The sequence below is a fragment of the Pristiophorus japonicus genome, chromosome 12 (genome assembly GCF_044704955.1).
Source record: "Pristiophorus japonicus isolate sPriJap1 chromosome 12, sPriJap1.hap1, whole genome shotgun sequence".
Classification (NCBI taxonomy): domain Eukaryota; kingdom Metazoa; phylum Chordata; class Chondrichthyes; family Pristiophoridae; genus Pristiophorus; species Pristiophorus japonicus.
In genome coordinates this window covers 181,239,067-181,254,658 of record NC_091988.1, presented here as the reverse complement: position 1 = coordinate 181,254,658, position 15,592 = coordinate 181,239,067, and the positions used below count along the sequence as shown (strand labels likewise).

At 43.5% G+C, this 15,592-nt stretch overlaps 1 protein-coding gene across 11 annotated transcripts in view; it reads right to left on the bottom strand.

Moving 5' to 3' along the window:
* Nucleotides 1–629: 629 nt before the first annotated feature.
* Nucleotides 630–15,592, bottom strand: part of LOC139277579 (band 4.1-like protein 1) — a 298,694-nt gene continuing 283,731 nt past the window's right edge. For all 11 annotated transcript variants that reach the window (XM_070896235.1, XM_070896238.1, XM_070896244.1 and 8 more), the window contains 3 exons: nt 14,588–14,668; nt 7,211–7,327; nt 630–2,079 (listed from right to left, as the gene is read on the bottom strand). In XM_070896235.1, the coding sequence (XP_070752336.1) occupies nt 2,074–2,079; nt 7,211–7,327; nt 14,588–14,668 (204 nt within the window). In that variant the 3' untranslated portion in view covers nt 630–2,073. The remainder of the gene's footprint in view (nt 2,080–7,210; nt 7,328–14,587; nt 14,669–15,592) is intronic.

The window sequence follows — 15,592 nt, the reverse complement described above, 5'->3', positions numbered from 1 at the left end:
AAACCACATAGTATATTCTCACTATGGACGTTAATCCTTTCAATGAGTTTACAGCCTGCAAAATGGATTTCACTCCGATTTCTTCAAAATGTACTCAAAGTTTCTAGAACATATAGAAGAAGAATTTGAATCACCTGGGCCTTAAAATTACACAGTGCGATCCAAGGGCATGAATACGTCATGCATTTGCAATCCCTCTTCCCATTATTTTAGTTCCGGCATTATTCGTTTTAAACAGGTTAACATTTCCACGAAGATAGCAGAGAGGGGGATTTCAGGCAAGTCCATTAAGGGGTAGAATTGTGAGATTGTTGTGCCAGCAGGGAGCCGCATCAAATCGAGAAGTTACAGTGGTGCAGAATGAAAATCATGAGCAGCACACCTGCAATTCTCAAACATGTGCAGCCAAGAGGCGAGGTTCTCCACTGGCCACGCAAACTCGTAAAATCCTTCCTTTAATGTTCCTTCAATGCCCTGAATTTTCTGACTGGTAGAGCTAACCCACTGATTCTAAAGCACAGTGCAACAATTCTCCAACAGGTCATCAACAGCTCTAGTGTGCACTGCAGCAAACCCCCTTTATGGTCTGCATCCTTTTGAATATATAACAAAGGAATGGGCACAGGAGATGTATCTGGCACATTTATTTCACTATGAAGGTAAAAGGATACAATGAACACATACCATAGAGCTGTAAGGGGGAAAAAGCAAGGATGGAGCATTTCATATCTATATTAAGGTGCTTCAATGCACTCATGCACACATAAATTCATGTCAGCTGTTGATACAATTGCAAAGATTCTCAAATACTTCATCACTCATGTTCAGTTTAAAATCTTGGGTAAGTGACTAAAACAATCCTATCAAAAATATATTTAGCAATGGTAAACAAACAAACTACAACTGATTAAATGCCAAGTGTGCAAATCTTCTGCTTCTCTCAGCTGTCCATTGCATCATCTAAGCATGCACGTGGCATTTGACATCATATGCAACTGCATGTAATCTGATCGGCAGAACTCAAAGTGCTCAGCACTAATGTTGAGTTAGGTATAAAGGATGTTCCATGTCATGCTATGTAGGTAAAGCAGCTCACTTGTTTAATGAGTAATGTTTAATATTCTTTACAGGCTTTATTATGAACAAACAAGTCAATTTACTGTAACAGCCTTTTTTAAGATTTCAGAACAAGCTATAAGATACCAGGACTCTCGAAGTGCATTGGAATGCTGAGGAAATGATGCTTTGAATGAAAAATTCTGTCCTTTGTGAACCATTGCTAAGTATTTTTACTGAACCACTATATTGATCATCTTCCTATAGACATCACCTGGAACAGCTAGTTGTGTGCTAACAAACTTCTATCCACTATCTTTTGATTAAGACATCTGTGAAATCTCATTTGCCTAAAATTATTCACTTTCAAATAATTAAGGTTTTTTTTATTTTACAAAAACACAAACTGCTGTCAAACCAAGTGTCAGTTAAAAACCAATACTAGGTTACCATTTGAATATTACAAACTTCAGAGGAGAAATACATCCAATCTTTATCTCACCAGATAAGCATACTTCAATATAAATTAATGCACATCCAAATTGGGAACCAATATGTGCCATTCATTTCCATAGGATAATTTGTATGACAGACGCTGATCGTCTTTAGCAGATCAAAAAGAAAGGAGGAAATTAAATTGACATCCATCGCATAAGCATGTGTTATTAAACATTAGTTGCAAGATTTCTCTTCCATCTTTGTAAAAGGGATACCCGTGTGGGACTTTGCTTGCTGGAAAAGCTCATATACTGTGGAATGATGGTTAGAGGTTCTAGTTTTGATTTTTCTCCCCCTCAACATGCGTTTTCTGTAATTGCAAATGTTTTATTTTCTTGGTGGTGGTTGGAACTGAAATGTTTTTTGCACAGCAGGAGTATATTTTTACATTAATATCGATATTCTTTCCTGGTTTTTCTGTGTGAAATAACAAGGCAGAGAAAGTCTGTGTTGATGAAAGCAACCGTATGATTTCAATCTTTTATTCGCGGCATTTTGAGAAGTTGCACTTCCACGTTATTACTCCTGAAAGAGAGAAAGAAAGTATCTTTTTTTAAAAAAAAGCTTATTCCAACACACCTCACTCCTCAATTTGCTCCCAGGCATGTGCTGGTGTACAGTTCCAGAGTCACTCTTCACATTGAGATCTATAAAGTGTTGGGAGGTTATTTGAACATCAGGGAGCAGAGTAGCACAGCTAACTTTGTTTCTGTTCTCATCTTCTGCCAATTTTTTTACTAGGAGTCACTGGACAACAATTAAAAGTGGCTGATTTTTACTCTCCTTAGAAAAGCACGTATGAGTTAGGCCAACTGCAGCACCCCATCACTGTTCTACGTAAGATGCAAATACGAAAAATGACAGACAGGTAAAGATCATTTGTTCCATCAAGCCTGTCCCACACAATTGCGATACGTTGTGCATCACAACATATTCACTCCACCCCACCCGAGATCAGTTAATTCAGCACAAATGAGGGATTGTACGTGGGACCATCCTGGTCTGTATAGTTCAGTACCATAACCTGCGGCGTATTTATCCATTAAGGATATTGGGAGAGTCAGTACTTTTAAAGCTGAAGCAACATGTCCAAACAAAAAGGTGCCAAATATTCAGCTTTAATGTGGAGGTGAGTAAGTGAACAGATGGATACAATGAAACATTGATAGTAATGTACTTAGTCACAGCTTTTGGCTCATTTTTAAAAAAAGACAATGGCCTCAATTTTGGCTGAGCCCGTTTTTCGGCGCACTTACCGGAGTTGCGCCACTTATCTACATTCTGAGGTGCGCCGAAATTTTTTTTTACCACTTTGGCTGCTGTCCGGCCTCTTCACTGCAATCGCACAGCGTGGCCAGTTGAGTCAAGGGTGGAGCCAGCGTTCTGCGCTGGGACGTCTGCACATGCGCAGTGGTGATGTCCACGCATGAGCAGTAGCGCTGCGAGTCTGCAACAACAGTCCCAACTGATGTTGGTCTCTGTCGGTTTCAGAGCGTGGCGATGTTCTTCCTCCCTGTGTTGCTGGGCTCTTTAGGTAAAATTTTCTGCATTTATTCTGCCTCCTTTGCTGGACTAGGGGTGGGCAGGAGAACTGATAGAAATCATCGGCAGGCAGGAGCACTCTCAGTTCTCCTGCCCGCCCCTAGTCCTGGCCGAGTGGCCTCCAGGCTGTACTCAAAGAAAACCTAAAGGAAACCCTTTGAGCATGACTCCTCACAGAATGTGGGACTGCTGAGTTTACCCTATAGTTTTATGACAGAGTATCTTGGTGAATTTGTTTGTGCATTAAGATAAAGGCTGAAGAATGGAGAATCTTTTTCCTTTATGGAACTGGTTGCACTTACTACCGTCAGGTTGAGCAAATGTTATTTTGCAGTGTCGAGTTTCTATTTTTACGTAGCCTATCATTCGAGGCTGGCTAAATGAGATTGCAGAACTTATGTTAATTAGAGCCAAAGTACAGGGGCTAGGGGCGGGCAGGAGAACTGATAGAAATCACCGGCAGGCAGGAGCACTATCAGTTCTCCTGCCCGCCCCTAGCCCAGGCCGAGTGGCCTCCCAGTGTGTTGACCCGCCCCTAGCCCAGGCCGAGTGGCCTCCCGGTGCGTTGTCCCGCCCCTAGCCCAGGCCGAGTGGCCTCCCGGTGTGTTGACCCGCCCCTAGCCCAGGCCGAGTGCGTTGTCCCGCCCCTAGCCCTGGCCGAGTGGCCTCTCGGTGTGTTGACCCGCCCCTAGCCCAGGCCGAGTGGCCTCCCGGTGCTTTGTCCTGCCCCTAGCCCAGGCCGAGTGGTCTCCCGGTGTGTTGACCCGCCCCCTAGCCCAGGCCGAGTGGCCTCCCGGTGCTTTGTCCTGCCCCTAGCCCAGGCAGAGTGGCCTCCCGGTGTGTTGTCCCGCCCCTAGCCCAGGCAGAGTGGCCTCCCGGTGTGTTGTCCCGCCCCTAGCCCAGGCAGAGTGGCCTCCCGGTGTGTTGTCCCGCCCCTAGCCCAGGCAGAGTGGCCTCCCGGTGTGTTGTCCCGCCCCTAGCCCAGGCCGAGTGGCCTCCCGGTGCGTTGTCCTGCCCCTAGCCCAGGCCGGGTGGCCTCCCGGTGTGTTGTCCCGCCCCTAGCCCAGGCCGAGTGGCCTCCCGGTGTGTTGTCCCGCCCCTATCCCAGGCCGAGTGGCCTCCCAGTGCTTTGTCCCGCCCCCTAGCCCAGGCCGAGTGGCCTCCCGGTGTGTTGTCCCGCCCCTAGCCCAGGCCGAGTGGCCTCCCGGTGCTTTGTCCCGCCCCTAGCCCAGGCCGAGTGGCCTCCCAGTGTGTTGACCCGCCCCTAGCCCAGGCCGAGTGGCCTCCCGGTGTGTTGACCCGCCCCTAGCCCAGGCAGAGTGGCCTCCCGCACCCCCGCTGCCTTCCTGGGTTGAGTTTAAAGATGAAGGTAGGACTTCAATTTTTTATTTCTTCTTGAATTGTTCGCAATGTTTGCAAACAAAAAGTACGAAGGGTAAGGCTTGGTTGGTTTAAGGTGCAGGTCCTCTCCACTTCCCGCCCCTATCCCAGGCCGAATGGCCTCCGATGTACCTACCTGTGCTGATTTCTTTAACATTCTGCAAGGGTTTTCTCAAGTGGCCACATAGGTTGGCCTAAGTAGAAATGGAGTAACTATTAGCTGGCCAAAGTTGCCTAAATGGGCAGAACTGGCATAGGTGGCTGGTAACACCCACTTTTGAGAAAAAAAAACAAACCTAAAAAAAAAATAACTGAGTTACGCTGGCGCAAACTGATTGGGGAAACCGGGGATTTTTAAGTTACGCCAGAAAAAGCAGGTTACCCCAAAAAAGATGGAACAACTCCTGGCCAAAATTGAGCCCAATGTGTGGATTGTGTGGCTGGTTGAGGGATTGAACACCATTTACTCTTTTGCAGCAGAATTGGAGTAGCTTTGAGATATTCTCTAATTGAGGTCTTTAAAATTATGAAAGGTTTTGATTGAGTGGATACAGAGAGTGTGTTACCACTTGTGGGGAAGAGCATAACTAGAGGCCATCAATATAGGATAGTCACCAAGAAATCCAATAGGGAATTCAGAAGAAACTTCTTTACCCAAAGATGGGTGAGAATGTGGAACTCGCTGCCACAGGGAGTGGTTGAAGCAAATAGTATAGTGTATAGATGAAGTGAATAGGCTAGACAAACATATGAGGGAGAAGGGAATAGAGGATTATGCAGACAGATTTAGATGAGGAAAGATGGGAGGAGGCTCGAGTGGAGCATAAACATCGGCGTAGACTGGTTGAGCCGAATGGCGCGTTTCTGTGCCGTATATCCTATGTAATCATTTGTTGTATAAAACCTCAGTACCATGGCTAGAGTTGATGCAGTGAGGTTGGAAGGGGATTGATTAACTCTTTAATGAGTGTGTCAAAAATCTTAAGACATCTGACAGATCAATGTTGACAAATACGGCTTATGATTGACTGTTGGATTTGAAAAGCACTTCTTTGTCCCACTATTAAATTCAATATTTAATTCTGGCCACATATGCCACAGATGGGAAATTAAAATTGAATGCAATGACAAAAAAAAGTTAAGTGAAAAATAAAATAGTTAGCCCGAGTATCAGTTATTAAAATGCCTACCTTATGAATCTTTGCAAATTTCACTTGAGGAATAAATTTCTAACACATCCACGGCATCTACATAAACTAACAGCTTGACTCTTTTTAGTGAAGAAACGAACAGAAGGAGGTATAGAAGAAGAAACGGCCACGTTGTCTGATAACTCTGCTCCCTCTATGGCCATGCAAAATTTTCTGTCATGAACTCAATTCAACCCACTTGAGGAAAACTCGTGAACCCTCCAAAGAGACAAAGTTCTATCATTTTAGCTCCAATCCTCAAAAAATTAATGCAGCAGAAACTGAAGGATATTAATCCACTATGTTCAGCTCTGTCCAGTTAAATCCCACGGATGATTTGCCCATTATCCCAACGGCACATTAACCATCATGCTCTCTCCAGAATGTGATCACCTATTTATAACTTTCAATCTCTTTTTAAGTGGATATTTGTCCAGCTGTATTTGTTTTGAAAGAGTTAGTGCAACATTAATTACTTTTGCTGGGAGTCTATACCACATATCCCTGCAGCATACTCCTCTTAAGCTAGAGGCATTTTTGCTTGCCAAAAATTTGAATTCTGCAGTGCTTCAAATTAAGCAATTTAAATTCAGAAGCAGAGGAGATTTTTTTGCAAACAACAAATATTTCAAGTTAAGCAAATTCGAATGATGAAGAATAGACTGTAATAAAAACATTCTTTGTTTTCTAGTCTCACCACTTGATTTTCCTCAGAACCACTTCCAGTTCTGTGATTGCCATCTTACTTTAGTTAAATAACCCGGTAAATGTGGTTATTTATGTCTTAGCATTTTGAAGACCTGAATTACAACCCCCCTCAACTGTCCTTTCTACAGTGTAAACAATTCAAGTATGTTAGGCTCCCTTCTTAATGTAGAGCCCCTGGAACCCGACCCATCAATGTTGCTCTTCTCCGAACTCACTCGAAAGCATCCTTTCGAAAGGAGAGTGAATAAAATTACACATAGTATTTAAGGTCTCATCAGTGAGTTACATGGCATTAGAATACATAATTTGGCTTATAGACAGTTCATATATTCCTCTAACATATCCCGCTTCTTCTTTACAGAGCACAAAGTTTCAGTTTTGAAAAATAAGTACTTTTCATAATGATAAGTAATCAATTTTTCTGCATGTCTTAGCTTATGATAAACATGCTTAAATTGAGCCATGGTCATCAGGTAGCCACACAGGCACATTCTTTATGTGGGAACTCAAAACGGTGGATGAACCCTTGGCATTCTGAGATGAAGCAGTTTTTGGAGGCCAATGGTCAATATAAGGCATGACATTAACTATGAACCCATGGATCAGCTCTCAGCCAGGAATCTTTAAGCTTGCAGGCTATCTTCTCTCAACCTTGTCTGCCTCCCGCTGAGTAAGTTGAATTAATTTTCTGCAAGGAAGCACTAATGAACGGTGGATAAGAGCAACACCAACTGTGTTCGCTGAAAGAAGAGATGCAAGATTTGCAAGCGGTAAATGGGAGAGAAGGAATGATTAAACATAAATATGTTCACATTGCTAACAATCATATACTGTACCTTTGATTCCTTTGCGTTCTGCTCTGATTCAGGCTCTGATTCTTTATAAACCACTGCCTTTGTCACAAGCATGTCTGGGTGCTGTTGCTTCACTTCCTTAAGTGCAAGAGCCAGAGCCTAGAATGCACAGTACAATCACGTGAGGTACATAAATCTGGTGTACAGTTTCCACTCTAAATATGTATTGCTACTTAATGAAGAAATAATAAAGTAACACATTGATTTTGTAATGATTTCTTTGTGCTATAAAATTTGATACAGAAAGCATAGTGTCAGACAGATGCTAATTTTTTAAAAATTCATTCACAGGATAAGGGAATAGCTGGCAAGACCAGAATTTATTGCCCATCCCTAATTGCCCTTAACAGAGTAGCTTGCTAGGCCATTTCAGAGGGCTGTAAAGAGTCAACCAGATTGCTGTGGGTCTGGAAACACATACAGGCCAGACGGTGACGATGGCAGATTTCCTTCCCTAAATGACATTAGTGAACCAGATGGGTTTTTACAACAATCGTGTATTTGCGTGGTCACCATTGCTGATATTAGCTTTCCATTCACTGAATTTAAATTCCGCAGCTTACTTAATAAAATTTTTCTTAAAAATACACATTATCCTTGATATTAACAAAAAGTGGAAATCAGATGAGCAGGGGGTGAGGTGAACACCAAACCCCACCCCCACCTTCACCCCAGCAGCATTGAGACCTCGGACAATTTTAACTCCCCGATTCTCATCTGCATGTCAACAGTTGGTTCCCCGACATGGGCAAAACAGAATTACAAATAGCAGGAGGCCTTCCTAGCCGGCATCAAAGGAACGATTGCCGGCAACAAGGTAAATCACAGGGAGGGGGTTTCAGGAGGCCAACCATGAGGACTGCCCGAACCCCTTCCTCGCACGTAATCCGGCCAGCTGCTGACGTTTGTTGGTTTTGGCCAGGTGGCTGACAGGGCCTATGCAGATGAAGCCTGGGAGTTAAAATAGAGTGGCATTCGTGAGTTTGGTAAGTGGGTGAGTTTTAAGGGCAAGTGGGGTGGCAGGTGCTGTTTTGTCTTGTTTTTCCTACCAGTGCTGACACTAGAGCAGCTGATAAGGAGTGCAAGAGTAGGAGATGGAGGCCCAGAGACCAGCCCAACCAGCTGCAGACAAAGATAGAGGGGTGCGAAATCGAGAGGTGACGTCACAGCCAAGCTGGTAAGTGGTTGGCTGTTCGACTGGTAAGTATAACTCTCTTTTAGACTGACTTTTAGATTGGTTTAATTGGCAGCGAACTACTAAGTAGCTGTTTAGTGTTTAAGTAAATTTTAGTAAGTAAATTAATTTAAGGGTTAAGTCATGGCAGGAGAGCTCGGACCCATGTCATGCTCCTCCTGTGCCATGTGGGAAATCAGGGACACTGGACTACTATGTGTGCAGGAAGTGTGTCCAGCTGCAGCTCCTGACAGACTGCATGACAGCACTGGAGCTGCAGATGGACTCACTCTGGAGCATGCGTGATGCTGAGGATGTTGTGGATAGCACATGTAGTGAATTGGTCACACCGCAGGTAAGGGTTAGGACAGATAGTGAATGGGTGACCAAAAGATAAGGCAAGAGCAGGAAGGTAGTGCAGGAGTCCCCTGCGGTCATCTCCCTCCAAAACAGAGTTGGATTTTGGATACTGTTGGGGGAGATGACCTACCAGGGGAAGGCACCAGCAGCCAGGTTCATGGCACCATGGGTGGCTCTGCTGCACAGAAGGGCGGGAAAAAGAAAGAGTGGGAGAGCTATAGTGATAGGGGACACTATTGTAAGGGGAATAGATAGGAGTTTCTGCGGCCGCAACCGAGACTCCAGGATGGTATGTTGCCTCCCTGGTGCAAGGGTCAAGGATGTCTCGGAGCGGCTGCAGAGCATTCTGGAGAGGGAGGGTGAACAGCCAGTTGTCGTGAAGGAAGAGGTCCTACAAGCTGAATTTAGGGAGCTAGGAGTTAAATTAAAAAGTAGGACCTCAAAAGGTAGTAATCTCTGGATTGCTACCAGTGCCACGTGCCAATCAGAGTAGAGGGAGCAGGATAGTTAGAATAAATACGTGGCTTGAGCAGTGGTGCAAGGAGGGATTCAAATTCCTGGGACATTGGAACCAGTTCTGGGGCAAGTGGGACCTGTACAAAAGGGATGGTTTGCACTTGGGCAGGACTGGAACTGATGTCCTGGGGGTAACATTTGCTAATGCAGTACGGGAGTGTTTAAACTAATATGGCAGGGGGATGGGAACCTATGCAGTGAGACAGGACGAAGTAATATGGAGTCAGAAACAGATGGTAGAAAGGTAAAAAGCAATAGTGGAAGGCCGAGTAAACAAAGGCAAGAAACAAAAAGGGCCACACTACATCATAATTCTAAAAGACGAAGGGCGTTAAAAAAACAAGCCTGATGGCTTTGTGTCTTATTGCAAGGAGTATCCGTAATAAGGGGGATGAATTAACTGTGCAAATAGATTTTAACAGATATGATGTGATTGGGATTACAGAGACGTGGCTCCAGGATGATCAGGGCTGGGAATTCAACATTTAGGAAGGATAGAATAGAAGGAAAAGGAGGTGGGGTAGCATTGCTGGTTAAAGAGGAGATTAATGCAATAGTTAGGAAGGTTAGTTAGCTTGGATGATGTAGAATCTGTATGGGTAGAGCTGCAGAACACCAAAGGGCAAAAAACGTTAGTGGGAGTTGTGTACAGACCTCCAAACAGTAGTAGTGATGTTGGGGAGGGCATCAAACAGGAAATTAGGGGTGCATGCAATAAAGGTGCAGCAGTTATCATGGGTGACTTTAATATGCATATAGATTGGGCTAACCAAACTGGAAGCAATACGGTGGAGGAGGATTTCCTGGAGTGCACAAGGGATGGTTTTCGAGACCAATATGTCGAGGAACCAACTGGGGGGGGGGGAGGCCATCTTAGACTGGGTATTGTGTAATGAGCGAGGATTAATTAGCAATCTCGTTGTGTGAGGCTCCTTGGGGAAGAGTGACCATACTATGGTGGAATTCTACATTAGGATGGAGAATGAAACAGTTAATTCAGAGACCATGGTCAAGAATTTAAAGAAGGGTAACTTTGAAGGTATGAGGTGTGAATTGGCTAGGATAGATTGGCAAATGATACTTAAGGGGTTGACAGTGGATGGGCAATGGCAGACATTTAGAGACCGCATGGATGAACTACAACAATTATACATCCCTGTCTGGCGTTAAAATAAAAAAGGGAAGGTGGCTCAACCGTGGCTATCAGGGATAGTATTAAAACCAAGGAAGTGGCATATAAATTGGCCAGAAGTAGCAGCGAACCCGGGGACTGGGAGAAATTTAGAACTCAGCAGAGGAGGGCAAAGGGTTTGATTAGGGCAGGGAAAATAGAGTAGGAGAGGAAGCTTGCAGGGAACATAAAGACGGACTGCAAAAGCTTCTATAGATATGTAAAGAGAAAAAGGTTAGTAAAGATAAACATAGGTCCCCTGCAGTCAGAATCAGGGGAAGTCATAACAGGGAACAAAGAAATGGCAGACCAATTGAACAAGTACTTTGGTTCACCAAGGAGAACACAAACAACCTTCTGGATATAAAAGGGGTCAGAGGGTCTAGTAAGAAGGAGGAACTGAGGGAAACCCTTATTAGTCGGGAAATTGTGTTGGGGAAATTGATGGGATTGAAGGCCGATAAATCCCCAGGGCCTGATGGATTGCATCCCAGAGTACTTAAGGAGGTGGCCTTGGAAATAGCGGATGCATTGACAGTCATTTTCCAACATTCCATAGACTCTGGATCAGTTCCTATGGAGTGGAGGGTAGCCAATGTAACCCCACTTTTTAAAAAAGGAGGGAGAGAGAAAACAGGGAAACAGGTTAGCTTGACATCGGTAGTGAATAAAATGATGGAATCAATTATTAAGGATGTCATAGCAGCGCATTTGGAAAGAGGTGACATGATAGGTCCAAGTCAGCATGGATTTGTGAAAGGGAAATCATGCTTGACAAATCTTCTGGAATTTTTTGAGGATGTTTCCAGTAGAGTGGACAAGGGAGAACCAGTTGATGTGGTGTATTTGGATTTTCAGAAGGCTTTCGACAAGGTCCCACACAAGAGATTAATGTGCAAAGTTAAAGCACATGGGATTGGGGGTAGTGTGCTGACGTGGATTGAGAACTGGTTGGCAGACAGGAAGCAAAGAGTAGGAGTAAATGGGTACTTTTCAGAATGGCAGGCAGCGACTAATGGGGTACCGCAAGGTTCTGTGCTGGGGCCCCAGCTGTTTACATTGTACATTAATGATTTAGACGAGGAGATTAAATGTAGTATCTCCAAATTTGCAGATAACACTAAGTTGGGTGGCAGTGTGAGCTGCGAGGAGGATGCTATGAGGCTGCAGAGTGACTTGGATGCGTTAGGTGAGTGGGCAAATGCATGACAGATGAAGTATAATGTGGATAAATGTGAGGTTATCCACTTTGGTGGTAAAAACAGAAAGACAGACTATTATCTGAATGGTGACAGATTAGGAAAAGGGGAGGTGCAACGAGACCTGGGTGTCATGGTACATCAGTCATTGAAGGTTGGCATGCAGGTACAGCAGGTGGTTAAGAAAGCAAATGGCACGTTGGCCTTCATAGCGAGGGGATTTGAGTACAAGGGCAGGGAGGTGTGACTACAGTTGTACAGGGCCTTGGTGAAGCCACACCTGGAGTATTGTGTACAGTTTTGGTCTCCTAACTTGAAGGACATTCTTGCTATTGAGGGAGTGCAGCGAAGGTTCACCAGACTGATTCCCGGGATGGCGAGACTGACATATCAAGAAAGGCTGGATCAACTGGGCTTGTATTCAGTGGAGTTCAGAAAAATGAGGGGATCTCATCGAAACGTTTAAAATTCTGACGGGTTTAGACAGGTTAGATGCAGGAAGAATGTTCCCAATGTTGGGGAAGTCCAGAACCAGGGGTCACAGTCTAAGGATAAGGGGTAATCCATTTAGGACAGAGATGAGGAGAAACTTCTTCACCCAGAGAGTGTTGAAGCTGTGGAATTCTCTACCACAGAAAGTTGTTGAGGTCAATTCATTAACTGTATTCAAAAAGGAGTTAGATGTAGTCCTTACTACTAGGGGGATCAAGGGGTATGACGAGAAAGCAGGAATGGGGTACTGAAGTTGCATGTTCAGCCATGAACTCATTGAATGGCGGTGCAGGCTTGAAGGGCCAAATGGCCTACTCCTGCACCTATTTTCTATGTTTCTATGACCCGCACACTGCCAAACTCAGGATGGCTTGCACCCACTTTGCTCCAATCCACACGAGTGAGGCCAGAGTTAAAATTGGGGCTATTGTCTTTACAACTGGAAAATTAATGTAAGTTATGAATCTCAACAACTTCATTTCTTTCATGTGTAACTCAAATATTTCACATTTACATAATTTATCTTCAGTAGCTGACACAAAATATTGGGCTAAGAATTCCACTGATAAAAGGTAAATAATATGATTTTCCTACTCCCAGTGCAATGGAAGCTCATATTGCTGAGTCAATGTGCTTAAATCGCAGTCCACACGAGTGCATAATCATAATTATATACAGTCATATGTAGTAATATGATAAATATATTCAAGAAGTTATATAATAAACCTATTCACAATAGGAACACAAGAAATAGGAACAGAAGGCAACCATTCTGCCTTTCAGCCTGCCTATTCAATAAGACCATGGCTGATCTTCTACCTTAACTACACATACCCATACTATCCCCATATCCCTTGATTCCCTTAGTATCCAAAAATCTATCGATCTCTGTCTTGAATACTCAATGAGTACCCTCTGGGGTCAAGAATTTGAAAGATTCACAACCCTCTGAGTGAAGAAATTTCTCCTCATCAGTCCTAAATGGCCGACCCCTTATTCTGAGACTGTGATCCCTAGTTCTCGACTCCCCAGCCAGAGGAAACATCCTCCCAACTTCTACCCTGTTAAGCCCCTTAAGAATTTTATACATTTCAATGGGATCACCTCTCATTCTTCTAAACTCTCGAGAATGTCGGCCTAGTCTACTCAATCTCTCCTCATAGGACAATCAACCCATCCCAGGAATTAGTCTAGTCATCCTTCATTGCACTTCCTTCCAATTCAAGTACATTCTTCTATAGCTAAATAGACCAAAATTGTACACACCACTTCAGGTGTGGCCTCACCAAGGCTCTATATAATTGAAGTAAGACTTCATTACAGTTGTACTCCAATCCTTTTGTAATAAAGGCTAACATACCATTTGCTTTCCTAATTACTTGCTGTAGCTGCATGTTAACTTTCTGTGATTCATGTAAAAAGACACCCGGGTCCCTCTGATTACCAAGATTTCCCAGTCGCTCACCATTTAAAAATATTTTTCCACGTTATGTTCCATCTGCCATGTTCTTGCCCACTCACTTAACCTGGCTATATCCCTGTGCAGCATTTGTGTCCACCTCACAACTTACTTTCCCACCTAGCTTTGTATCATCAGCAAACTTGGATAAGTTACACTCAGTCCCCTCAACTAAGTCATTGATATAGATTGTGAATAGCTGAGGCCATGTGCTGATCCTTACGGTATTGCACTAGTTACAGCCTGCCAACCTGAAAATGACCTGTTTATTCCTACTCTCTGTTTTCTGTCCGTTAACCAATCCTCAATCCATGCTAGTATATTATCCCCAATCCCACGAGCCTTAATTTTGTATAATAACCTCTTGTGTGACATCTTATCAAATGTTTTTGAAAATCCAAATACACCATATCCACTGGTTCCCCCTTATCTACTGTGCTAGTTACAACCAATGTTCCCTTTAAGTTGTGCAGCGCTCTAAGGGTCCTGCATAGCCAGTGAGACCGCTTTTAAATTGAAAAAAAAACGCACATGCGTGGAATTTTGACAGGGGCCATGCAGCCCGTTAAAGGATCCGCGTTGCCCCAAAAGGACGACAGGTAACATTGGTTACAACCTTTAAAAAAACTCTCAGATTTGTCAAACATGATTTCCCTTTCATATTATAACTTTCTAAGTACCCCGTTACCACATCCCGAATAGAGTCTTGCATTTTCCCTACCACTGTAGGAATGCTTTCCTCTATTTGATCTTTCTAGGAAAATCGTATACACCACCTTTGTTTCTCCATAAATGGATTGTCGATGTCACTACCCATAGTGGGAGTGGACAAATAATTTTTCCCCCTTATTTTTGGCTGCAGAAAATAATACATAAATGCATAACATCATTGACTCCTCCTTCCTTTCATTCATGCCCATCATATAAGTTTGCGAGAATTGTATTATGGGAAGACCATGCAGGTCGGATGAAGAAAAGCGTTTCGTACCTGGTCTTGGTCAACATCGGCGTCGCCTGTGATGATGATTCTTTTCTCAATCCTGGTTTCTGAGAATCCTCCTTTCACTGACTGAATACATAATAAAGTCCATTTATTAGTTACTTTTATAAGTTCAACAGAAAATTCTGCTCTGCCAGCCTGTACCTCAGTTCTGTGGACTCTCATTGGAGTGTGTCCTATATAGAGAGCGTGCACTCTGTGTTGGGCAAACAGAAATGACCTGTGTGGAATTCTCAACAACTGAGTGTGCAGACTCTCAAACATAGCAATTGGTTCCGTGCATGTCAGATACCCAACTGATCGAAATAAAAATCAAGACATTAAAAGGAATCAGATACGGTAGATAGAGAGAAACTATTTCTGTTGGCTAGGGATTCTAGTACTAGGGGGAATAGTCTAAAAATTAGACCTTTCAGAAGTGAAATTAGGAAACACTTCTACACACAATGGGTGATACAAGTTTGGAACTCTCTTCTGCTAATGGCAATTGATGGTAGATCAATTGTTAATTTTAAATCTGAGATTGATTTTTGTTAACAAAAGATATTTCAGGAATATGGGGTAAAGGCGGGTATAGAGTGTTAGCTCCCAGATCAGTCATGATCTCATTGAATGGCGGAACAAGCTTGAGGGGCTGAATGGCCTACTCCTGTTCCTACATTCCTATGACCAGAAAAATCAAATCAGGCAATTGTTTGACACTGAATCAAAAAAAATCATCAATAAAGAACATGAAAAATATGCATAATTCCAGTCACATATCATATGCCAATTGTTAGGACAATTTTATTCTTGGTCTTGAGTAAGCTTTTATTATTGTACAAAAGGGCTCAGACCTTTGTACAATTCAATCTACGTTAAGGACTAATTTTCTATTGACCATAAATTTCAATCAGCTTGGCTCAGCGGATGCCCCTTGCCTGAGTCAGAAGTTTGTGGGTTCAAGCCCCACACCAGGACTTGAGCAGATCATCTAGGCTAGCATCTCAGTGT